We start from the raw sequence: 25,573 nt of genomic DNA on the forward strand, positions 1-25,573 counted from the left end.
ACATGGTAGCTGAAGGAGAATGTGACAACAGGCCCAACAAGGAAACAGTCAGCAGCTTTACACAGAGGTGAAGCATATCCATTTCCTTTGTACTGCAACAGAGAAACCCCTTCTGTCCAAAAATAGTCTGCTAGAGGGATTGTTTCAGGTTTGGTGTCTGCAGTGGTGTCTGTGTGCAAAAATAGATTTGGTTTACCACCAATGCAGACTTTGTTTCAAAGTCTGCATTGGTGTGAGCGTGAGTGTGTGTGTCTGTGTGTGTGTGTGTGTGTGTGTGTGTGTGTGTGTGTGTGTGTGCTGTCGGACACAGATATAGTAGTAAAGATGGAGGGAGCAAGATGTCTTCCAGCTGATAGCTGCTAATCACTAACAGTTAGAGCGAGCCGGCGCCTCGCTGCTGCCCGCTGTCCAGCAGCCTCAGTCTGACTGCTAGCAGTGTTCTGTTCTGTCTACCAGAGAAATATACTGGTTAATAATGAGACACTTTGTTGAGCCTTGTAGGTAGTTCTGCAACTGTCGATTTGTTTCATTTTCAATAAAAAAACAAAAAAGTCGGGGCGTCCTGGTGGCTTAGTTGGGTAAGTCTCTCTCTCTCCCTCTCTCTCTCTCTCTCTCTCTCTCTCCCTCTCTCTGTCTCCTTTCTGTCTCCACAGTCAACTATCAAATAAAGACAAAAGGAGTTTTAAAAAAAGGATCAAAATGTCACTTCTCTGACTAGAATATGATATACATAAACCAAAACTATTGAGCTTTTCTAAATGTAAAAAACTTACTTACTTCCTTCTACTTCTACTACTACTGCTCCTACTACTATTACTGCTACTTCTACTATTACTCCTACTACTTCTACCACTGCTACTGCTACTAATGCCACTACTACAGCTACTACTTGTGCCAATAACAGAAACACATTAGCCAGTTTTCCACAGTGGGGCCATGTGGAGCCTTGCAGGGCAAACTCATAACTCATGTTTATAATTACAGAAGAAAAAATGGTTCACGCTCCAAAACAAATCCTCTATGTTCAAGATTGCTGCAATGTTTGTTTTGGGCATGCTTCAACTTCTAAAAGATTTATTTTGATTAAAATAGAGACCTGAATTTTGGGCTGGACCAAAAGTCAGTTGGACAAAAAGCTTCCTGCCCTGACTGCGATGCTCGGCTCGTCCTGCACACATTCATGCATTCTGGAGCTCGGTGGTTTATCCTGCAGATCATGTTTAGGGAAGAGGATCAAAAGCGCTGTTTGGTTTGTTTGAAACTAAACCCCAGTAGGCAAATCGTCTCGATTGGCAGCAGAAACAGAATCCCACAAATTTTGTTTGGAGGGACGTTCAGTGTTTTAAATAATGAGAAGTCTCTAGAAACTGTTTGGACTACATAGTGAAACCAGACTGTTGACTCCAGCTTCAAGGCATAAAACGCTAAGCTGTGTTTACTCTGCTGTCGTACTCCAACCCACTGACTCCCTCCACACAGCATGGTGAGCTGATGCTAAAAACCTACTGGCACCTTCAACAATGAGGGAGCACGATGCTACAAAGCTACCGAGCTGCAAAAACCATCAACACTATGACTCACTCGGTAACCTCCTGCTACTGGAGGCTGGGATAAAGCTAAATAACGCTAAACTCCATTCACCAGGTTTGATTTTCCTCAGTAGATGTTCAGCTGCTGTACATGTGCTTGAAATTAAACTTAATCACTCCAGCCTGTTTTTTATGAAGTTAATCCACATATTAACTTGTTTTTGCCAGACTGCATAAGTGATAATCTGTCAGATTCTTTCAGATGCAAAATCTACTAGTCCAAAGGAAAAGGAGCCACATCTGTATCGCTCCTCATTGATCCCTTCTCATCTTGGAGTGCTTTTCATTTTTGGAAGGCAAAGATGGAAAATCTGTTTCTTTTTTCCTTTTTTCTGTTGCTGCAGTTTGAGTTTCTCTTTTCTTCGTCTGTTCAGCCATGGTGGCTATCGCTGCTCATGCTAACTACCCAGTTCTTCTTCTTCTGTTGATTCCAAACAAACCGGAAATGTAAAACGCATCACTTCCTGTGCGGCAGAGGATTTTTTCCTACCAGACACCGGCTGTTTAGAACAAGATGAACATTATTTATATGAAAAACTTGCATATTATTACTTTAATGAGATATAAGATGTATTATGATTTGAGCTGTTATGATCACAGTGTGGTTTACAGATTCCAGCTGTATGTCTTGAAATTCCTCTGAACCTGTATTGAGATAGCTGCAGGCGTTCAGCTCGGTGTTTACCAGGATCCTCTGCCTCCATGTTGTTCATAACAAGTAGTGACAGCTAAATAGCAGGCTAGTGTGTACAGGCAGAGGCCGCCCACACAACACAGCCCACCTGTTGCCTGTGTGTGTGTGTGTGTGTGTGTGTGTGTGTGTGTGTGTGTGTGTGTGTGTGTGAGTCAGACAGCCATAATTAAAAGCACAGCTGTTTGTAGCTAAGCTGGTTAACGGAGGCTTTAGAGGCAACAGGGCCAGACTGCAGGGCTTCACCCTCTTCACCTCTTTTCCTCTCTTCTTTTCTTCTCTTTCTCTTCTATTTTCCTCTGCTTCCCTCTTCTTTTCTTCTCTTTCTCCTCTATTTACCTGTGCTTCACTCCTCTTTTCTTCTCTTTCTCCTCCATTTTCCTCTGCTTCACTCCTCTTTCCCTCTCCCCTTTTGTCTTCACCTCTCTTTTCCCTCCATTTACAGTTCTGGTTCAGGCCGGGACCCAACATGAGTATTTATCACTCAAGATGACTGACAGGTGTTGCGGCGGAAGGGGAGGTGGGCGGGACTAACAGTGCACCTCCTGCCTTAAGAAGAAAAGTTACATATTGTGGCTTTAATGGCAGGACAGCCTGCAGGTTGGAGACATGGACTTGTGACCAGAAGGTTGTGAGTTCAAATCCTGACTTTAAAACCAGGAAAAGACAACATTTATGCCATATCACGATATTACGATATCCAAAATCTAAGACGATATCTAGTCTCATATCACGATATCGATATAATATTGATATATTGCCCAGCCCTACTCTGTAGCACCTCTCCTACTTCCTATTCTCTATTCTCCTGTTCCCTTCCTTCTCTCCCTCCATGTCACTTTCAATCAGCCTGGCTGTCCATTCCTCTCCTCTCCTCTCATCTCTTCTCCTCTCCTCTCTCCTACTTTCTCCTCTCCTCTCTCCTCCTCCCCTCTCCTCTCTTCTCTTCTCCTCTCCCCTCTCCTTTCTTCTTCTCCTCTCATCTCCTCTCCTCTCTCATCCTCTCGTCTCTCCTCCTATCCTGTTACTCATCTACTGTTCATCCACTGGAGTTCCTCTTTTCACCACATTTTGATTTATTGCTACATCACTGGGTGGAGGAGCGAGAGGTGTACAGTAGTATAGCAGGCAACCGTAGTGAAAAACAAAGAAGAAGAAATAAATAAAATGACAATGAAAGGAGGAAGAGGAAATGAAGGGTTTAAAAAATGCTAGGCATCCATTTTAGGTCAGTTTTTATGTCAGTTTTTATTAAATGGTGGAGATCTCTCATTTTGGAATAAAATCTCTTTGAATGCAGATGGGAGAGACTTGGTGGGAGAGGATTATGTGCAGTCTGGTCTGGGTGAGTGTTTACATTGTTGTGTATGTGTGAGAGACAAAAGCCCTATTCCCATGGGACTCGTATTATGTGTGGACCTCATTTCATTAAAAACTTCATTACTTCATTACTCCCCAAACTCTGTGTTTCCTGCAACACATTCGCACAGGAAAATGAAATTTGCCTTAAGATAAACAATGTAAAATATTGACATATTTTCACTCTAAAGCCGCTTTTCCACCGCATGGTACCGGCTCAACTCGCCTCGACTCTACTCGCTTTTGGTAGTACCACTTGGTTTTCCACTGCAGATAGTACCCCCTCAATGTTTCCCGGGTCTGGCTCCTTCGAACTCCATCAGTGGCGGGAAATCTCAGCGCAGAGGAAGTGATGCGGTTCATGCATCAGATAAACAAGAAAGAGAACTACACTGCGATCTGCAGGATGTTTGGGATTGCAGGAGGTGCAGAGCAGCAAGACAGACGCTGCTCCGCCTTCAGCCTTCATCCAGAAAAAAAAACAATAAAACCAATAAAATAAGGTGCAACTAGAAGGGCACTTGGACAGCGCAGACCTCCGCCAAGGTTCCTGCTATTATTGCTTGTTCGTGAGTCAGATCTTCCTTGGCCCATGCTACACCCTTCCTCAAAATTTCATGAAAATCGGGCCGGTAGTTTTTCCATAATCCTGGTAACAGACAAACAGACAAACAAACAAACAAACAAACGGAACCGAAAACATAACAAGGCAACAGAACTGAAGCAGCAGCAGAGACGGCTTCTGTTTTAACAAACAGGTAAAGAATCTCTCATATTGTCCAGTTATTTATTCTAAAATTGTGATCGCTATCAATCAATATTATCAGTATGAATATTGGCTGCAGCTACGTCTGTTCAGTTGCCGTATTTATAACTGTTTCTGTACATAAAGTGGCGGGGAAAGGATTTATTGGAACTGGAGGCTAAAACCAGTGAGCTTGCCACCGGCATCGCCAAACTACAAATCGTATTGAGTGCCGCTTTTATCGCCAGATGTCGATTTTTTTTTTTATCCTGATGCTTTGGCAATACAGCTTTTAAATTACATTCCAATAAAGCACATTGATTTGAATTTAGAATCGACAAAGAGAAAGAGAGACGGAGCTGCAGGACCGGACCGGAGGAGAGGGAGAGGGCTGCTGAACTTCACACCCGCCCTCTAATTAGATTTAGTGACTTGGATAATTCCCATTATATAAATGAAAATGGCCCTCTGAAATATTTAAAGCCCCCTGCCCCCCCTGCCCCACACACACACACACACTCACTCGGCCCCCGGGGACGGCATCACCAGGAGGGGCGACATGTGCAAAACGCAACGATAAATCAATAATGTACGACGTCCCACCGCATCTCACACCCTGATCAACAGACCTGACACACACACACACACACTTTCTCATGAAAACACAGTATGTGCACACAAGCTGCCCGTCAAACACATCTACTCAAACAGGCAGATATATAAATAAACACACACATGCCCAAACGTGTATTTTTGTGTTGTGAAACATCCTAACGCAGATGCCTGCACACACACTCACACTGTGTAGCCGGGAAAATACACACACACATAAACATGCTCGCTCACATCTCTCAACCCCAACACACACACACACACACATTCAGAAGCACACACTTCTTCTTTGTTCTTTTGTTCTTTCTGATGTGAAACAGACACAAAACAAGTGCATGTATGTCTGCAAGCTCACACACACACACACACTATGTAGTCGGGAAAACACACAAACACACACACACACACACACACATAAATGGGCTGACCAAAACATATGGGAAATCAATACTTCTTTTAAAGGATTCTCCAACAGCAGTTAAACACCCGGGGCGATGTTTAGGGAATAGTGCTGTTTTTTTTATCCTTTCCCTCCCCGTTGTTTTTTCCTCTTCCTTTCTTTCTTTTTTTCTCCCCCTTTCAGCAAACACACTCATGGCATATAGAGGATTCCTTCCCCATAGTTACTGTAGCACAAATAAGTCACACTCTCACACTCTTTTCTTCATCTATTCAGCCATGGTGGCTATCGCTGCTCATGCTAACTACCCAGTTCTTCTTCTTCTGTTGATTCCACACAAACCGGAAATGTAAAACGCATCACTTCATACCAGACTCCAGCTGTTTAGAACAGACAGTGGAGAAGAGTTAGAGAAATCAGCGAAAGAGAGGAGCAGAACTGACATTTATTTATATGAGAATGCCACAGATTATGACTTTAAGGAAAATCGAAGAGTGAAAACAGTGTACCTGCCCATCATTCACTTCCTAATTATCCACCACAGGCTAGCACGGTGAGGACACTGAACACTGCCATTCAACAGGATCAGTGTTCAGGTCGCTGTGTTTGACAAGCTAGCATCCGGCCTGCTGAAGTGTCGCTGAGCAAAACACTGAATCCCTACCAGCTGCAGGAGGCTGACCTGCAGCTGACCTCTGACCTCTGACCTGTCTGTGGAGGGGACAAAGTGAAAAGTGAATTTCCCCACAGGGAGCTAAGCAGCTATCAAATGTCATTACCCTGCTGGTTTCCACTCTGACACAGTGAACCCAGTATGGCCAACGCAGGCCATCTGCTAACAAAAGATGTAAAGTAAAATATTCGTTTTTTTCGATTGCTAACATGCATCGGTCAAAACTGAAGTCACATTGTCAAAAGTCTTCACACAGTCAGCGAGACAGAAGTGTATGTGGACCAAACTGTGAGTCATTTTTCATTGCTTTCACACAAATTGCATTCAATGACCACATTTTCCAAAATCCATGAACTCTTTTCTCATTCATACTCCACCAGCTGCAAAACACTATATATTTGCAGCACATTTTTCAAATGCTAACACACTGTTTTCAAAACTGTTAAAAACACATTCAAAACAGAATGATGGCAAATTTCGTGCATTTCTGCTGTAACCATATTATAGATCTATATATATAGAGAAATATCTTAGCATATATAGAAAATCTTAGCAGAATATTTACAATAAAATGAAATAATAATCATTCCAAACACAGCTGAAAGCTTTTAGTCTTAATACCAAACAGACAAAACTATACATGTTGTTGATGGGTTTTTTTGTAATTACTGTATTATTACAGCCGTGGAATTTCAGGAAATTGTTTGTTTTGTTTCAACTTTTTATTTTTCACAAGTAAATTACTATATGCAAAGATAGAGAAAAAATAAAGGATATTGAAGTAAATTGCTGCATTTCTGATTCATTCTTGTTACATGTACTTTAGTACAGTCAATAAAGTGAAAAGGTGTTATTCTTATTCTATAATGAAATAGTGATTTATGTCATCTATATCATTCAAACTTCAAAGATAAAAGTTCATCATTTATGTAATGCTCCCTGTTGTTAGTGTTTTTAGGTCAGTGTGTTATGAGTGACAGTGTATGCTTTCTGACTGAGAACTGTTGCCAGTGTTTTGGTGGAACGAGCTTATTTTGACATGTATGAAGTGTTTTGGTGGTTTGAGTGAGTTTTGGAGGTGAGATTAACTGTTTGGCCAAGATGCATGCTGGTTATGCAGACTATATGAAGAGTTTTGAAAAAGTGGCTTCAGCATTGACCAATGCTTGTTAGCAACTGAAAACGCTAACAGTGTAGCTGTTCCTCTTGTTAACTGGATCAGATCGGCTGCTGTTTGTCTGGTAACATCCCCCCTCTGGTCGGCCTCTGACACACAAACCCCGTCTGTACAAAACCCCTTTGAACCACATGAAAGAGCCGAATACCTGGGGACACCTATGCTGTGTTAGTACAACATGTAGCACACACACAAACACACACACACACACACACACCCCATTAAAACACAGCCTCAGGGAGGGTGAAGGTCCAGACCAAATTCACTTTGTTAATGGCCTGCCTTGGGCTAACTAGCCTCTGTCTCGCCTCATAGAGCCAACAAAGAGCTTTTTTTCAGCAGCTCAACAACAGAAACCTTTGCGAGGGGTTTTGGGGGTTCGCTTCCTTCACCTTTGTGATTGTTCACTTCTTCTTAACCTCCCTTAATCTTTTGTTATCCTTTTGTGTGAAACAAGCTAATGGAGGCTAGCTAGCTCACATGTTCCCTGGCTATGTATTTATTAAGCGTGCCTGCAGGGCCCACTTAGCTTCAGCTTTTAATCCAAAGTGACATTTAAGTGCTTTCATGGCAAAAAAACAAGCAGAGAATGTGGAAATGTGATGTGGCTGTGACGCAGTGCAGTGTATGGGCTGGTGTGTGTGTGTGTGTGTGTGTGTGTGTGTGTGTGGTCTGAATGTTAGCCGTAATGTGAAAGTATAATGTGACGGAGTGGGAGTTTCCCTGCAGGCGGCTGGGTGTCGTTTCTCCGGCAGACGAGCAGACTGTGTGTCTCTCCCCGATCCTTTTCTATCCCTTTTTTTTTATCTGTCTTTTACTTTACTATCATCCCTAACTGTCACTATTTCTCTCTCCATCTGTCCATCCATTTCATCCTATCTCCCTTCACTCCTTTTCTCTCACGTTCTCTCTCTATAGTCATTCAGTTCAATGACTTTCTTGGCATCAGAAACCATATTGCTAAATGTAACTTTTCAAAATCTGAGAACATTGTCATTTTACAATCTATGAAAGTCAGGCAAAAAAAACCTGAAAACCTTATAACTCCAGTTTTGGTGATTTTCATGTTTTATCTCCAGTTGAAGGATTACATGCTCCTCTGTTGAGTTTATGAAACCTTTTCAAAAACTCCATTGGATAAATTCAAATGCATTGTGTTCAGTCTAAAAACAAGCCTGTTGTTCTTAGTTCCTGAAAAGCTGACTGATGGTTTTGGAGATACAAAGTCTTCACATGACAGCAACTCCCCGCCCCCCCTCTCCCCCTCTCTCCACTTTTTTTTCCATCACATGTCCCTAGTCTCTTTCCAGGAATTGTGCCTGTCCTAATTCCCCATTACTGAGATTGATGAATGGATGGCTGTAGATCCACACTGAAAACACCTTCCAGTCTGTCTGTCTGTCTGTACTTTTCATTCATCCCTTTGAATCTGTTTTTCAGTCAGGCTGCTTCCGCTGAATAGACACTACTCTTGAAATAGTGAATGGAAAGAATGAATTTCATTATTAGTGTCAGGTTGTGTAACATGTTCTCAGAGTGTTGTGAGTTTGAGTTTATTCCATCTTATCTCCTCTCTCTTCTTTCCGTTTCTCTTGCCTCTGTCTGCACAAATGCCTTGAAATAATCTGTAAAACAGTAATTCCATAACAACATACCAGAGACACCCTCCTTTTTTCGTCTATTTTCATTTTCTATTTAGTCTCTTTCATTGCAAGTGGGGAATTGTTACTATTATATTTTATAAATTATTATTATCACTGTTCTACCTATAAGGCCCTTAAACTGTCTCATTTGTTGTTATGATTGGAGCGGTGGGTGGGGATTTTTGAATGTGAATTTTCTGCATCACACTGTTATTGTTTTCTCATTTACTTTTAGATATATAAAAAAAAATCTGTAAAACAAGCGAATAGGACACTGCTTCTTACATAGTAGTGTAGGGTTAGCAGAAAATTTAATGTATTGAAGGTATTTAGCGATGGATTTTTCAGTACTGTTCCTGGTTGGATGAAAGCTCATTTCATGGTGCAACAGAGTCAATTCTTTTCTGTGTAACCATTACATGCCATCTGCTTTTCTAAGTAGAATCAGACCACATTCAGTTGATTTCCTCACTACAAAATCCCAAAAAGAAGAAAACTGGGGCTCTTATTATCAGAATCCAACATTTCAAAGCTTCATGTCATAAAATCCATAATCAAATCAACATGGCATCCTTCCACTCCAAGCCTTAAAAGGGCTCTTTCACCAGAAACATTCCTGCAGCTGACTATCCTGCTTCTAATATTAAAATAAATGAAAAGCACAAACAGCTTCACGACCGTTGGAGCAAATCTGTCCTTTAAGCCGCAGTGTAAACACAGCCGCTGTGTTTGTGTCAGAGGCATGAAAGACATCAGTGTTCTTCAGTCCAAAAATAGAGACAGAAAGCTCTCTTTGTGTTTGGTCTTTCTGTGTGTATGTGTGTGTGTGTGTGTGTGTGGGTATGACTTAAGTCACTTTCAGGGAAACAAACCAGACTTAAGACCAGTTGATTGGGGACGGCTTGTGCAATTGGGGACAAAAGCTGAGTCCCCAATCAGTATGTCCCCAACTGGTAAAAAGCAGATTTTTGGGTCAGTGGTTAAGGTTAGGTTAGGGTTAGGGTTAGGTTTAGGCAAGTAGTGGTTATGGTTATGGTTATGGTTAGGGTAAGTCTCCAGGAAATGAATATAAGTCTATGTAAATACCCCAAAAGTGACATAAGTAAGACTGTGTGTGTGTGTGTGTGTGTGTGTGTTTACATCAAAACACAAAAATACAAACACCCAACTGCATATGAGTATGTGTGTGTGTGTCTGCAGCTGTTCTGTAGTTGTGTGTGTGTGTGCATGCGTGTGCGTGTGTGTGTGTGTGTGTGTGTGTGTGTGTGTGTGTGTGTGTGTGTGTGTGTGTTACAGGTGCTGTTTCCCTGGATGCTTTTTAACATGCAGCTGTGGTTCTTGCTTGAGTGACTAACCACATGTAGCGAGGCCTGAGGTGCTGCTGTGTGCGTGTGTGTGTGTGTGTGTGTGCATGTATTATAAATTCATAATAGGGGAATGCATGTGTTCCATAATAGGCTGCAAATCCTCTCAAATGGAAAAGCCTCATCTCTCCCTCCACAGTAGCATTTCCTCCTTGTAAAGTCCCACTTTTTTTATTGCTCAACTTCTGCTGCACTTTTGCTCCATTAACAGTTTGGCTACAATGTAAACCTTTCATCCAGTCTGAGGTTCTGTGTTTTGTTGTATCAGCAACAAATGCTTAGCAATGCTTCAAACTCCGGCTATAGACAATAACTCACAAGTTTTCACTGGTGTGCAGCCATCGTGGACCAAGCAAGCTAAGATCAAGTTAAAGAATATACAGAGTTTTTGGGAGATTGTCCTTATGATTAACCTATCTGATAAGTAGGGCTGGACCCGAATATTCGACTATTCAGATATTTGTTCGTTGGGTAGGTATTCGGTTTGCAATTTTGGGATTCGGATATTCGTTTTTTTTTTATTGTTATTTTATATGTAATGATCACTGCTTGGGTGTCTATATAGTGACGTCACACTTCCGCTCTTGCGAAACGCAGAGTCCCTTTTACTGGCCGGGTGTGGCTACATGTTTTGACAAATAAAGGCCAGTCTCAATTAGAAGCCGGTTGCCATTGACGCTGCGAAGCAGTTTTTTTATTTTTTACTTGCACTCAAACGTTACATTTGCTGATCGCCATGGCGGCACAGAGAAAAAAGTATGACCTGAAATTCAAGCTGTCAGTTTCAAATTTGCTGAACAAAACTCAGGAGAAGCAGCAGCAAGACATTTCTCCATTGATCTTTTTTCGGCTTTCATCCTTTCTATGGTAGGCTACCGGTATTTTGATATGGGGCTCTCTCTCTCTCTCTCTCTCTCTCTCTCTCTCTGTGCTTTAGAACGTAACCGCTGTGAAACATGCAAAAATAACGTTTAATTTCTCTGATTCAGCAGCTTTCTCACTACCACCGCTCCCTCTCTTCATTCACTTTCTAGCTCGCTCGACCACCGCTCGCTCTCTCGCTCGCTCTCTCTCTCTCTTGTGCGAAAGGAATTAAAGGCCTGTCCCATATGGACGCCTGTCCCAAATATAGGCCGGTTGAGTTCAGTGTTTGAAGCAAATAAAAGCCTGTGCTATTAATTTAAGTTTTATGTATGTTAAGTATGTTTTCAGCGCTGTGTTTTTGTGAGGAGGAACTGTGACTATGTGTGAACTTTGTCGGGTGAACTGTTACCCGTGTATGGAAAGCCAAGCAGTTTGAAGGTGCGTGACTCTTAACACGACCCCCCCCCGGCCGAAGCTTCGAATATTCGCTGTTGATTACTACCGAAGCTCCGAATCCCAAAAAAAGGTATTCGGGACAGCCCTACTGATAAGTGATGAGAACATGGAGACCAAAATCATCCACGTGTCCCCAGCAGATCATTGACTCCTCATTTTCTTGAGAATTTCGCATTTCAAATAACGCTAGTCATCTATCACTCAACATAGTGTATGCTAAAGTGTTAGCATGGAGCTACTATCACTCAACATAGTGTATGCTAAAGTGTTAGCATGGAGCTACTATCTCTCAACACAGTGTATGATAAAGTGTTAGCATGGAGCTACTATCACTCAACATAGTGTATGATAAAGTGTTAGCATAGAGCACTGGAGCCTACAATCTACACGGACACATGGATGATCTTGGTGTGTGTGTTCTCATCACAAACTCCCAACAACTTGGTGTATTCCTTCATGATATTACTTCTGACTGATGGAGCTGGTTCTGGACTCACATACCCAAAATGCCACCTATATAGCAGGGACAAGCACCATCAGAATGGCTGGGTCTCATTTCTATTTCTTTCTTATCTCTTTCTTATCAGTGCCTGAAACCCATCCTGGATTTACAGTACATTCATTCATTTTCATTCACTAACCAGCCAGAGACTCTGATCTCTAGAGGACTATTGAATGATGCCAAAACAGAGGACATTGTTCCAGCTGAGCTCAACAGTTATTGTACCTGTCTTAACTGAGCTGATGATCTTTGCTGCTGAACAATTGTTGTAGACCTGCGTCGCCCACATGGGTTTGCCCAGCACATTGTTAGTGAAAGGACACTGATTGTATGGAGTGACTCAGTCAGAGAGGTCAGGTCCCTGATCCCAGTAGCAGCCATTATCCTGCATCAACCCTGCATTTGTACTGCGGACAATTCATTCTTGAACGTTACACAGACCCAAAAAAAAAGTTTCTCTAGACTTTGTACTATTTGACGTAAAATGCATGCAACAGCTAATGATACTTGACAATGTTAGCTAGCTAGTAACCATAGATTACATCCACACTAATACGTTTTGAAAATGATCCCCGTCCACACGAGCGTTTAAGAAATAATCTCCGCCATACTAACACGCCTGAAAACGCATATCACATGACCATTCACATACACTGGGCATGCGTGTGCCGGTGTAAACAGGAAGCAGATTGTCTACTCTGCAGTTGGTTGCTTAGTTGCAGAAAATACTACGGAGGAAGAACAGCAAGCGAAAAGTACGACCAGAGATTTCGTTGCTTGGACCCACGACGAGGTGAAACTGATACTGAAAGTAACACATGAGTATAAAGCGGTCAAGGACACGTTGTGACTGATAAGACCCAATCAGGAAGCGAACGAATCTGCGTCATCGTTTTCAAAAGTCTCCGTTTCCGCCCGTCCAGACTAAAGTTAGTTTTTCGATCTAAAACGGGGTCAGCAGCGTTTTCAAAAGTCTCCGTTTTAGGGGTCCGAAAACGCCGGAGTAGTGCGGACGCTGGGCGTAAATGTAGCAACAGTTATGCGTTTTAAAACGAAAACGTATTAGTGTGGATGTGGCCATAGTCAAGTCAAGTGAGGTTTGCTTACAGAGCCCTTCATCACAAAAACATGTCTCAAAGGGCTTCACTAAGACAAGCCTACCTAGATCTGACTAGTCAACAATCAATCACAGAACAAAATGATGCAATACAGTGAATAAACAAAATAAAACACAAGGAAAAAGAACACAAGACACAAGATAGCACGTTAGCAACAGTAAGTGCAACTTTACATTTCAGCACATGGAATTCCAAGTTGAAGAGCCATTCCATTGCATTTTTCCTCATAGAAAGTCGTAATTTGCTTATTTTATACTTTAAGGGGGTTCCAGTGCCAAAGGGCCCAAAGACACATTGTGCACATCGAGAAAAATGTAACTACGCACCAGGGGCCACAGATGCTGCTGAGACACTGATTGGCTTGTCAAACAGTGAAAACACAACATTACGTCCCCTCTGCTGCTGTATACATCAGAAAGATTAGCGGGGCAACTTCACCAATATCAGCATCTCTACAAGCCATCTTCTATAGCGATAACAAACACGGCGGAGGAGCTTGACTTCAATGTTGGAGATCGGAGTTCAATTTCCAGCTTGTATGAAGGAACTTTCTACTGGGAGACAAATTTAATTTTTAGCGAAAGTTTTTCTTATTTACCTATGACCAAAGCCTTTCCCAAACCTTGACCAAGTTGTTTTAGTTGGATAAACTTAACCGTTAGCCAATGTTAAGCTGTTTTTGTCACAGCATCCAGTTCATGGTGGAGGAACATCATTTTCACACAATTCATGTCCACAGCACGTAAATCCACATTTCAGAGTTTGTGCTCATTTCACAACTTTTTATGAGATCATGTTGCCGCAGCATTGCTATAAATGCACATCAGAGCACACACACTGTAAACCAACCAGTCTCCAGCGTGGCAGAAACTCACCGGTTTGGGCATCTTTCTCCACTCTCCGCCCGTCCCCTTCTGCCGAGAAAACAAAAAGAAGTCGTCCTCCGTCTCGCAGCCTCCCTGCGGGGCTCCAGCGCCTGGGACACAGGGACAACAAAAACAAACGCACCGATGTCAACAAACCAAAAACACAAACATAAGATACAGCACAGTACTCCTCAGGCTCATCTGTATCTCTCTACATCCCTCTGTCACTGCTGAGATAGACTGGAGGGAAACAGTGCAAGGCAGGATATGGAGAGCAGAGTAAAAAGAGGGAAAGAGAACGAGAAAGAGAGAGACAGAGCGAGTCAGAGAGAGAGAGAGAGAGAGATGAAGACAAAACAAAACAGAGAGAGCAGACAGAGAAGGAGAGAGAAAAATAAACAGACGGGGAGAGACTGCACAGCTATTTCAAGCGTTTCCCCAGGCAGACTCCTCGCCTCTGGACTCGTTTCAGAAGGACGAATAAGGCCTGGATGGAGCGAAGCCTCGGCAGCTTCTTCCAGGAGGAGAGGTCGAGGTCTGTGAAGTTTAGTTTGGTGTCTGTGTATTCCTTCAATGCATTACTTCTGATTGCTGCCCAATCAGATACCCATTGATACCCAATATGCCACCTATATGGCAGAGACAAGCACCACCAGAATGGCTGCGTCGGGGTCTTATTTCTATTTCTTTCTTATCTGTTTCTTATCAGCGCCTGTATGTTTCATTGTTCTTTGCACCCTGTAGAAGGTCGGGTGAGGCCGCAGTGTGTTGGTGTGTTTTCTAACACAAAATAGCCAAGAATAATAAAGGCTTTTTAACTTTATACAGAGGAGAGTGCCTCTGATTTTTTCTTCTCTTTTCCTCTGCATATAGTTTGGTCTATTTGGGAAGGTTTTTGTATAGAGATTAGAGATGCACTGATATGTTTTTTTTTTAACCTGATACCACTCATATTGACCGATACTGATATGCTTGGTAGAAAACAGGTGAAGCTTTTCAGACAGGCCTTAAGATATAATTAAGTGTCTTTTTTTAAACAAAAGGCCATGTTAGTTTTATTCACAAAAATGGCAATTCCACAATCTGTCAAATTTCAGTGGTAAAAATATTATCGGACAGATACCGATCGGCCAATGCCGATACCGTCTGCTAGATAAAAGGTAAACTCTGCTTTCTCTCTTGGGAAGAAAGGCGATCCCTTAGTTTCCTGGACCGATATATTGTATTTGTCAGATTTGTGTGACTCTGGTGATGCATCACTCACAGTATTCAGTCTTGTATGTGCTGCTGTACGTTTCGTTATGTAACTACAGTAACCCAACAATGACCGGTGTTGTGCTTCACTCAGAGTGAATGGAGAGACGGTTTAATTGCCCCAGTTCCCATATTGGGGAAGCTGTGTACTGTACGTGTCGACTGTCAGCAAGTTTTGTGTTTGATGTCCGACGCTCATCCTCTCGCCTTGAAACTCTACCGCTATCATGACTCTTAATAAGGCCGTTTCCCCTTCCAGTGTGAGGAATCAAGTAACTGGTGTCACTGATCAGCGTTCAGGGAAAATGAATGAAAAGACAAGTTGTGGATTTCACATTTAGAGGCACTTTTGCTGAAGGCAAGAGGGCAGTTACTACTCCGCAGAACAGAACAAAGCCAATTGGTGGACACTTTTATCCAGAGTGGTTTACACAACCATGAATGCAGACATTCATTTTTTTTTTGTTTTTTTTAAAGCTACATCACACAAAATGTTTATGTAAAAATACAGCTGTCTTATCAGTCTAAATGAGGTGGGGCTGCAACAGAGAAGAGCGTCCCATCCCCACTGAGTAGATTTGCTCTATTTTCCCAAATTAAATTCCAGTGTCGGGGTATGAACACAGACAGGAAATCTTCTCATCGTACAGAAAGTGATGAGTCAAAACTTCAAAGCGAAATACAAACAAACGAGCGTTCGACCAATGATGGCCGAACCTCTTCACCTCCTCCACCAGACACTAAGAAGAAGACGTTTAAGATGTCATGTTACAGGATTTCTTGGTAATGAAGTGCTTCGAAGTACAAAATGTCATCTCTCTCGCCGCAGAATTGGTTACATTTGCCTGGAGGTCTGAACTGAATCCAGCAGAAACTCCTTCTCTTCCCACAAGTGCAACTGTTATCAAGATTCGACCGCAGAAACACAGACAGAAACACTCCAGCTGCCATTGTGCTCCGCTATTATGGCTGCGACAGAAAATTCTTTTGAGTCCAGACAAAATTACAATGGGAAAAGTGTATTTGGACTGACATCAGCTTGAGAAAAACAACTGAGAAACAGAAAAAGAGGAGAGAGGACAAGCAATTAGAGAGAAAATTGGACAGGAGAGAAGAGGAGAACTCCAAAAATAAAAATCAGCAATGACAGAGAGAGAAATAGGTTAGATATGGAGAGAGAAAAATCCCCTCCGGCTCTTTCTTCAGCTCTTATTTTTCTTATTTCATTTCCTAGCACTTCTCTCTGCAGGATCCTTCTAAGGTCACAGGAACCTTATCAGGGTGTTGAGAGTCTGGTCTTTGGTTTCTTGTAATGATGGTGACTTGCACTCCTGGTAAGTCTCTCTGTGTGAGCGTGACAGCTAAATTACTTAAATGGAAAAATGGAAAGAGAATGAGAGAGAGAGAGAGAGAGAGAGAGAGAGAGAGAGAGAGTCACAGGAGGAAGGAGAGCAGTTGGTAGGTAGGTGTCCCTTAGGTGCCAGATCCTTGAGATGTGTGAGGCCAGAAATAGGCCTTTCTCTAATGTCAGCAGTGAGAATCAGACCAGGCTCAGTCTCAGACTCAGACCAGAAAAGGAGCGAAAACTAGGTGATACTTGAAGATTTTGAGTCTGACTTGACCAGTAACATTTTTCCTGTCCTATAACACAAAATGACCACAATATACACTGCCAGTCAAAAGTTTGGACACACACATTTTTCTATATTTTTACTATTTTCCACATTTTAGACTAACAGTAAAGACATCAAAACTATGAAATAACACAAATGGAATTATGCAGCGTCCAAAAAAGTGTTAAACAAATCCAAACTATCTTATATTTTAGATTCTAAAGTAGCCGCCCTTTGCCTTGATGGAAAGGCAAGAAAGAAATTCATACATAGGATCAACTTCACTGTTTACATTTGTCTAAGAAACACATTTCAAGCATTTAAGCAGAAGCCTTTAGATCAGAATGGCTTTAAGAGAATGAAAGACATAGAACATTCAGTCGGGTGGGTCCAGGTGACAGTGTATCTATGGGGGTTGATAGGGTTGTTGATCAATACCAATGACTCAATGATCACTCGACCAGATGCTGAGATTTCAGGCTTTCAAACCATTTTGGTCTATACTCTGTTTTGGAACAAAACCTCGCCACACATTGTGAATTTCAACCCAACAAGCTCAAGACATTTCAGCGATGAAGGTGAAAAAGCCTTGTTCTGAAGCCAAAAGGCAAATGACCAAGCAGTATTATCAGAGACAGTATTATATATATAGACAGTGCACTCTATCAGTTTTGAACAGGAAAATCCGTAGCGTTCAAGATGGCAAGAACGTAAAATGTGTCATCAGCGAAGGTGACCAATCGACACCTTTGTCTGCATATCAGAACGAAAATCTACCAATCATACTTTCAGGTTTACGCAACTGCAGAACTTTGTTATTTACGACAACTCACGCAAGTTGGGGGCAACATCAACCGTCTGCTAGTCCAGTGATGCTCAACCTTTTTCATATCAAGGACCCCTAATTTAGTCCACATTAGAGCCACAGACCCCCATTTGATGAGATTTTGTCTCTCGGACCCAAATCTGAGAATATTTTTATTGTTAGATATGATTTTGTCCAGAATCCCATGACTATCTGTATTGTAGGTAGAGAGATAACAGTGAAACTATGATCAAAACAGTCATTCTTCTACATTCTCTAATTGTGTTAACTTCTTGTCAATTAAATAATGGTTAAGTTTAACAGTTCATCAATTTGCTGGGGACCCCCTGGAACCTCCTCAAGGACCCCTGGTGGTCCCCGGACCCCACGTTGAGAACCACCGTGCTAGTCCATACGTAAACCACACTGCTGTAAACCAGACCTGTTTTTCTGTCAGCAGTGTCCTTTGGAACAAATTTTAACACTCCATTTTGTTAACAATTCATCAGTTTTCGTAAATATGTAATCTAAATGATTGTATGTATATCTGAACTTTAGATAGATGACTACTTCTTCCAGTATTTAGCACGGTGATATATTTCCTCTTCACTGGACATTTCTGTTGAATCTCTGCTCTAATTAGCTAGCTTACTTCTCAACGTTGTGAGAATGTGACTTTATTTGTGTCAAGTCACTTTAAGCTGTACCAGAGAATTGTGGAGGAGGAGATCAGTTCTATCAGTGTTGTTGTCGCCAATAGGAGTCGATAAAGTCATAGATTACTTTTAACTTTCCTCTCCATAACATTTCCATTAGAATCCATTTGCATACTGGCTTACCAAGATAATTTTGTCCTATTCCAGGGTGAGACACAGTGTTCAATGCATTATATATTTCCCAGACATCCTGTACATTTTAAAATCACATCACAGAGCATAATGAACACACTGTGAACAGAATGGCTCTTCCTCAGCTCTCACTCTCTCTCTCTTTGGGGTTGGCTTTGGGGAAAATTCACTTTGATGTGCCGGATCACCCCCCACCCCCCCACCCCACCCCCCCCACCCCCCACACACACACACACCCCACCCCCGGGGCACGTGCTGCAAATCAATGCACAGCTCAGCCAGATCTCCCATCAGCCTCTCTGGTAGGAAGGCACCTGGGGAGGTAGGCGTCCCTTTGGGGCCAAATCCTTAAGATATGAGGACAGAAATAGGCCTTTCTCCACAGTCAGCAGGGGGAATCAGATCAGGCTCAGTCGCAGGCTGAGGCTCAGGGCAGAGCAGCAGCTCATTTCACTGCCATCCACACTAAAAACCATCTCCATTAGAAACGGTAGAAATAATTTTCCAATGGATTTCTTCCCCCAGGTCTTCTGTAAAGAGATGGCACACAAATGTATGAAGGTATACACTGACTACTATGGGGTGTTTAAGTGTCGGGCGTTGGGGCGTCTTCAGCATCTTAAAGATGTAATCCTTGAATTCCTCATGTCTGTCTAAACTCCACCCATCTGATTCTCCAAGAGGGATAACACAAATGCTACCACTTATATTGCAAAACATATCTCGTCTAGATGTGAGTTAACATTTTTTAAAGTGTTAATTGGGTGTTTTGGTGTCTCTTTTTTTGTCTCCATCTTTAAGTGCTCATTGATGTGGTGTTTCTGCACTGCATTTCTCACCAATCAGTCAATCAAACAGTGTGGGCAAAGCTTGGATTTCCCGCTGATGAAGTGTGAGTTTATGTAGGTGGCGCTATCCTTTGTGTCTTCTTCTAATATTTATTCCAAACAAACCAGAAACATAAAACGCATCACTTCCAGAGGATTTTTCCCGGTAAAGAGCCACCAGACACCGGCTGCTTAGAACAGACAATGGAAAAGGTTTCATGGACTGGATATAGGTTGGATCACTGTTGTGTTATATCAGTCGGGGACAGAGAGCAGCAGACAGACACTCGTCTATACAAAACTGTCACTTTAAACATCAGACAGGCCTTCTGCTTTGTGCTGCAGACAGAGAGACGGCAGGAGAGAGAGAGACAGCAGGAGAGAGACAGCAGGAGAGAGAGACACAGCAGAAGAGAGAGAGACACAGCAGGAGAGAGAGAGACAGCAGGAGAGAGAGAGACAGCAGGAGAGAGAGAGCGAGCCCGGCCCTCCCTGCTGCCTGGCTGCAGCCTGCAGGATGAAAGCAGTGCAGAGCGTCAATACAGGGAGACAGACACGTGTGTTTGTGTGTGTGTGTGTGTGTGTTGTGGGGGGGGGGGGGGGGGGGGGTTTAGCACTGAGAATCGTCAATGATCCACTCATTTTGTCATTCTGACTGGTTTACATCAATAGGTCATTTGCAAACCTATGTATTACCTAAGTTTAACCTATGTATGTATTAACCCCCATCAGGAGACTCATTTGAGTGCCAGCTATATTTTAGACTATTCCATAAAATGTAAACTAGGGATGGGACGATAGCTCGAAATTCAATATATGGCAATACAAAAGTGTCACAATGGCCCTCATTTATCAATCTAACGTAGAAACCAGCGCAGATCCGAGCGCAGAAATCATCTCACGACAGGGTTCACGTGTGATTCATGAAACGTTCGTATCTCGCCAATCACAGCGTAAGAATGATCGGGCGTTGATAAATGTGGAGGCTGAAAACAACCGTCATTTAAATATCACGCCCCTAAATATTCTCGGTTTAGAGGCCTCGCCCCCAGAGTTTACGACATGGAGAGGCGTAATACGTCCAAGAAGAGAAACTTCTCCGACCTCGAAATAGAAACTCTAACGTCGCCAAGTCCAATTGAACCAATTAGTTCTATTTGGCAGCCTGAAAAGTGGCATCAAAGGAAGTCAGAAAAATGCAGCATGGAAAGAAATCACTGCTGCGGTCAACAGCACTGCCGTCGACAACCGAACTCCAGCTGAGGTTTGAATATTGAATTTATACATCCGTGATATGTATAGCCTATATATGTAATAGTAGCCTAATATAAAGCTTGTATCGCAATTCTTTACATTTAGGTAAAGAAAAAATGGTCAGACCTCAAACAAGTAGGCTATCTCAAAATGAAAGAGAAATTAATCTTACACCAGAAAACTGTTAACCCCGTTAATTGCAAACAATTTGAAAATACCTATTTATGTTAGGGATAGGCTATATAGTCGATGTAGGCCTTTACAAAATAGAATATTTTGCCATAGGCTACATGTTTTTAAGTGATGAATATGTGGCTGCATATGCTTAGATGCCAGTCAGAATATATGGTCTAATAACAATTCTCCGACCAGATTTACTATGCTGCACGCTGACTGGAAAACTTGCTCTACTCTTTATGTAATGTCTCTTTATTATGCATAGATATGCATTTTTTTCTTTTCCTCATGTACATATACATTTGCTAATGCACATACTGTATATCTCTGTATTACATTTATGATCGAGATTGTTTTTTATTTGTTTATATCTATATATGTCTATATGCAAGTAAAAAATAAAAATATACTATTCTGCCCATCACAGCTGAATTTGAATCTGTCTTTCACCAGCTGCCTCTCCCTCCACCTCTGTATCTCTCTACTGCTTTTCCTCCTGCTAGAAAGGAGGAGAACAGTACACGGACGGGAGAGCAAGGTATGGAGAGTAAAGAGAGAGAGAGAGAGATAGAGAGAGAGTCAGTGAAGAGAAAGATACATAAGAATTCAAAGCTTGTCTTGACCCATATACCTGCTGCAGGGAGATAGGAGAATAGTTTCAGAATAGTTAAACAGCTAACAGACTCAGTTTCCATACTTTCCTCATAAAATCACACTGCAGAGAGTTGGAGAGTTTCTGCCTCTTAAGGTCAGAAGGACCCATGTAGGAATAAATTCATCCAAATTGCAAATTTCATAATCCTCAGAGCGAGATGAATACATTCTTGGCACAACGCCTCTTCCTACTTTCTCTCTCTCTCTCTTTCATCAGACTTATTTAGCATTTTGGAAATTCACTCTGAAGTGCTGTATCACCGCAGGCAAATGCTGCAGATCAATATGCAGCTAGGCCAAATCTCCTCTCTCTCTCTCTGTCTTGGTTCTTTAGGTCGAACGGCCTTAGGGACCGATAAAATCAGCCTTGTTCTCTTCTGTTCGGCAAGGTGAAAGTGATTACAATCTACCCCCCCCCCCCCCCCCCCCCCCGCCCAAAAAAACGAAAGAAAAGCATTTGACGTGTCGGATCAAGTTATAGATTGGTTAGGAAATGAACAGATTTAAATGCACCAGGTTCTGTGGAAACGCATGAACTCTGACCCACACACACACACACACACACACACACACACACACACACACACACACACACACACACACACCTAAAGGCGACCAATAGTGTGTGCAGTGTTTAAAAGTATCCGGTACTTTCCAATAGGACACAGGTCCACACTGTCTGGCAGCCTCACTACCTCATAACCTTGGGTGTAAAGCCTGCAGGGTATGTGTGTGTGTGTATGTGTGTGTGTGACCCCCTTCATTCAGTGAAACCAGAGGGTCGCTCCCAGGCGGATACAGCTTCCAGGTCACCATTCATGCAGAAAGAAGCTCTGCTCTCTGCACATTACACTCTTTCATCTCTCTCTCTCTCTCCCCCTCTCTCCCTTTCTTTATCTCTCCCCCCCCCCCCCTCTCTCTCTCTCTCTCTTCATCTCTCCCCTCTCCCCCTTTCGATCTCGACACAGTAGCATTTTACAGGCTGCGGCCAAAACTTTCTCTCCCTCTCCCACACACACACATACACACAAACTACAGTTTTATTGGGGCCTTGAAAAATAACCAGCTCTTTCCAGATCCTGCTCCCTCCCCCCTCCTCCCCCCACTCCCCCCCTCTTCCTCATCCCTCTCCTTTCACGTCAGTCGATGTTCGACTGTTTTCCATCATCTTGTTTTCTGTTGTTTTGGCCTCCAGTTCACTTGTATCTCTGCTTGTCATCTTGATTTTTATTTCTTTTGCATGTTTCTTTGTTCTGTGGTGATAGATGTTTTCATAAGCCTCTTGTGTTATCTTTCCTGTGCAAATTGGTCATTTGTTTCTTTTCTTTTCATGTAATTTGAATTCTTGGCTGCTTTTTATCTCTTTGCCTGTGTGTTTTAGCATCGTCCAAACTAAATAAACTAAACTAAACTTTCACTGGAGCTTAGCGGCTGCTTAACACTGTTTGGTTAAACGGTTGAGGCTCGGATCCCGGTGCGTGCGTGTGTGTGTGTGTGTGTGTGTGTGTTCCTGTGTTTCTATCCAAGTATCTTCACAAAGACAGAAAGACCAGGAGAATCTGCCAGAGACAATTTAGGGTTCTGGGGGTTGAATATGTTTGGAAAGCCTCACAAGTGCAGGAACATTTGACTTGTGTTTGTCATTGCATGTGTGTTTGCAGAGCGGATGGCTACGACATCTCCTGCTGTGCTCTAAGTGCCAGACAGGACACACACACACACACACACACACACACTTCCAACAGCTGTGGCAACAGCAGCAAACTGTACCAACTGCTTGACAACAAGGCTTCACTTGTACAGAAGAAGAGCCTGCTGGTTCCAGGTTCTACGGGAGGAGGGAGGTGTGGAGGTGTGGAGGGTGCGACCCCTGAACCCTGAAATGTAACACTGTTGTGACCATAACTGAAATTTTGACACTACTTTTTTTTCACCTATTTACAATTACTGACAAACATTATTTTCTTCATTCCATCGGCATAAGTTTCCTCCAACTGGATTTCGGTGTTCCACTTGTTCAAACTGAAAGGTTTAATTAACATAAAGAAAGACATTCACTTAAAAACAATTCAGCAGCAGGACTAGTTTTTTATATCTTGTCAGAATCTGCTTTGTCTGCCTTCCTTTATGTGCTAGAAGTGATTTTCAGACTGTTCCTCCACACAATGGCAGTGAATGGAGAGAGAAAAAAAAACACAATTCTCCAGTCTCCTTTACTGGAGCAACAGATCACAGAATCACTGATCTTTTTTGATCGGTATTATCACGATACACAACCCAAGACACTACCAGAGCTACACACAGAGATTTACGATCAAATTCAATACTGACTTTTATAAACATTCAATACTTTCACCAAAATGAAATTCCACTTCAGCCTCACTTCTATAGGGTGTATGGTTTGGGTGCGGATTGTGATAGAAGAAGAAGAAGGAGGAGGAGGAGGAGGAGGAGGAGGAGGAGAAGAAGAAGAAGAAGAAGAAGAAGAAGAAGAAGAAGAAGAAGAAGAAGAAGAAGAAGAAGAAGAAGGAGGGTTGGGACAGAGACAGAAACAGAGCATCAGTCTGGTCTCCACAGCCAGACTGCAGCAGTCGGAGTCAAACAGCTGAAAACAAACAGTCCAGCACTTCTTGAACTGGATCCCAGTTCATCTAAACTGGGTGTCAGACTCGTGCCAGGAGCCAAATAAGGAGCTGTTTCACTGACAAAGACAAACACCCAACCGACATCAAACCCCCTGTGCTGCTCCAGAGCTGTCCAGGTCCATGCGGAGACTCACTGCTTGATGGGATTGTCTTGTTTATTGTGGCATCACAGTGATATTGAATTGTAAGATATTAAACTTTATTCCAAACTTTATGATGACACAAAATAATGACCATCTAAATGAGTTTTTGAAGCTTTGCGTTTCAACTTTGATAGAGAAGAACCCAGTTAGTCCTAAAACAGCCTTCAGCCTTCAGGCTAGAGCTGCAACGATTAATCAATTTATTGATTAGTTGTCAACTATTAAATTAATCACCAACTATTTTGATAATCAATTAATCGGTTTGAGTAATTTTTTAAGAAAAATACGTCAAAATTCTCTGATTCCAGCTTCTTAAATGTGACAAATGTTGTGGACAAAACAAGACATTTGAGGACGTCATCTTGGGCTTTGGGAAACACTGATTGACATTTTTCACCATTTTCTGACATTTTATAGACCAAACAACTAATCGATTAATCAAGAAAATAATCGACAGATTAATCGACAATGAAAATAATGGTTAGTTGCAGCCCTAATTCAGGCACTGAGCTGAAACTTTCAACCAGAGCAACTCACACAGAGCGAGTTTACATGCACACTAATAAACCGATCATAGTGTGATTAAGGCTGTTATCACATTATGAGAAACAGCAGGTTTTTGCCCTATCTTTCTAATTATCCGGTGCATGTTTACCCTCAGTCTGATTGCTTTCGTTTTTTTACATCTGCACAAACGCGCAAACGTTACATTACGTTATGTTACGTTACGTTATGTTACGTTACGTTGGAAAACAACGTCCCCAGAAGCAAGAAACATCCAGCAAGACTCACTTTTGGACTGATGAGGAAACTCCTTTAATGCTTGCTGAAATGAAGAATATGAAAATTTTTCATCCATGTTCAAAATCCAAACCGGCAGGAAGCTTGAGTTTTACGTCACTTCCTAACCCTAACCCTAGAGCGCATGGAAACACATCAATACAATTATTACCATTAGTTTAGTTTAGTTTAGTTTTATTTTGCACAATTAAAGAAAATACACAAATGACAAAGATAACAAATAATATACAGTGTAGGGAGAGGCAGAAAACCCAATGGGCTTATTTGAAGCCTCCACCTAAAGAAATTTAAAATTTCACAATGTTATTGTGTTATGTGTTATTGTGTATAACCTGATTATTCCCAGTTACCGGGTTATTAGTGTGCAGGTAAACACACTCACTGAGTCAGCTGGTCCAGGTTCAGTGTCTTGCTCAAGGACACTGGACTTGTCCTTGGCCAAGACCTTTCTGTCAGAATCCTTCACATCCCAAGAGATTTAACCTGCTGCATA

At 42.2% G+C, this 25,573-nt stretch overlaps 1 protein-coding gene across 2 annotated transcripts in view; it reads right to left on the bottom strand.

Moving 5' to 3' along the window:
• LOC139649467 (radixin) overlaps nt 1–25,573 on the bottom strand; it is a 66,045-nt gene that overhangs the window by 35,604 nt on the left and 4,868 nt on the right. For both annotated transcript variants that reach the window (XM_071525878.1, XM_071525880.1), the window contains exon 2: nt 14,069–14,169. In XM_071525878.1, coding sequence (XP_071381979.1) covers nt 14,069–14,080 — 12 coding nt within the window. In that variant the 5' untranslated portion in view covers nt 14,081–14,169. The remainder of the gene's footprint in view (nt 1–14,068; nt 14,170–25,573) is intronic.

The sequence above is a fragment of the Centroberyx affinis genome, unplaced genomic scaffold (assembly GCF_046629955.1).
Source record: "Centroberyx affinis isolate AG114_WGS23_722 - 3 ecotype Tasmania unplaced genomic scaffold, CSIRO-AGI_Caff_v1 ptg001348l_1, whole genome shotgun sequence".
Classification (NCBI taxonomy): Eukaryota; Metazoa; Chordata; class Actinopteri; order Beryciformes; family Berycidae; genus Centroberyx; species Centroberyx affinis.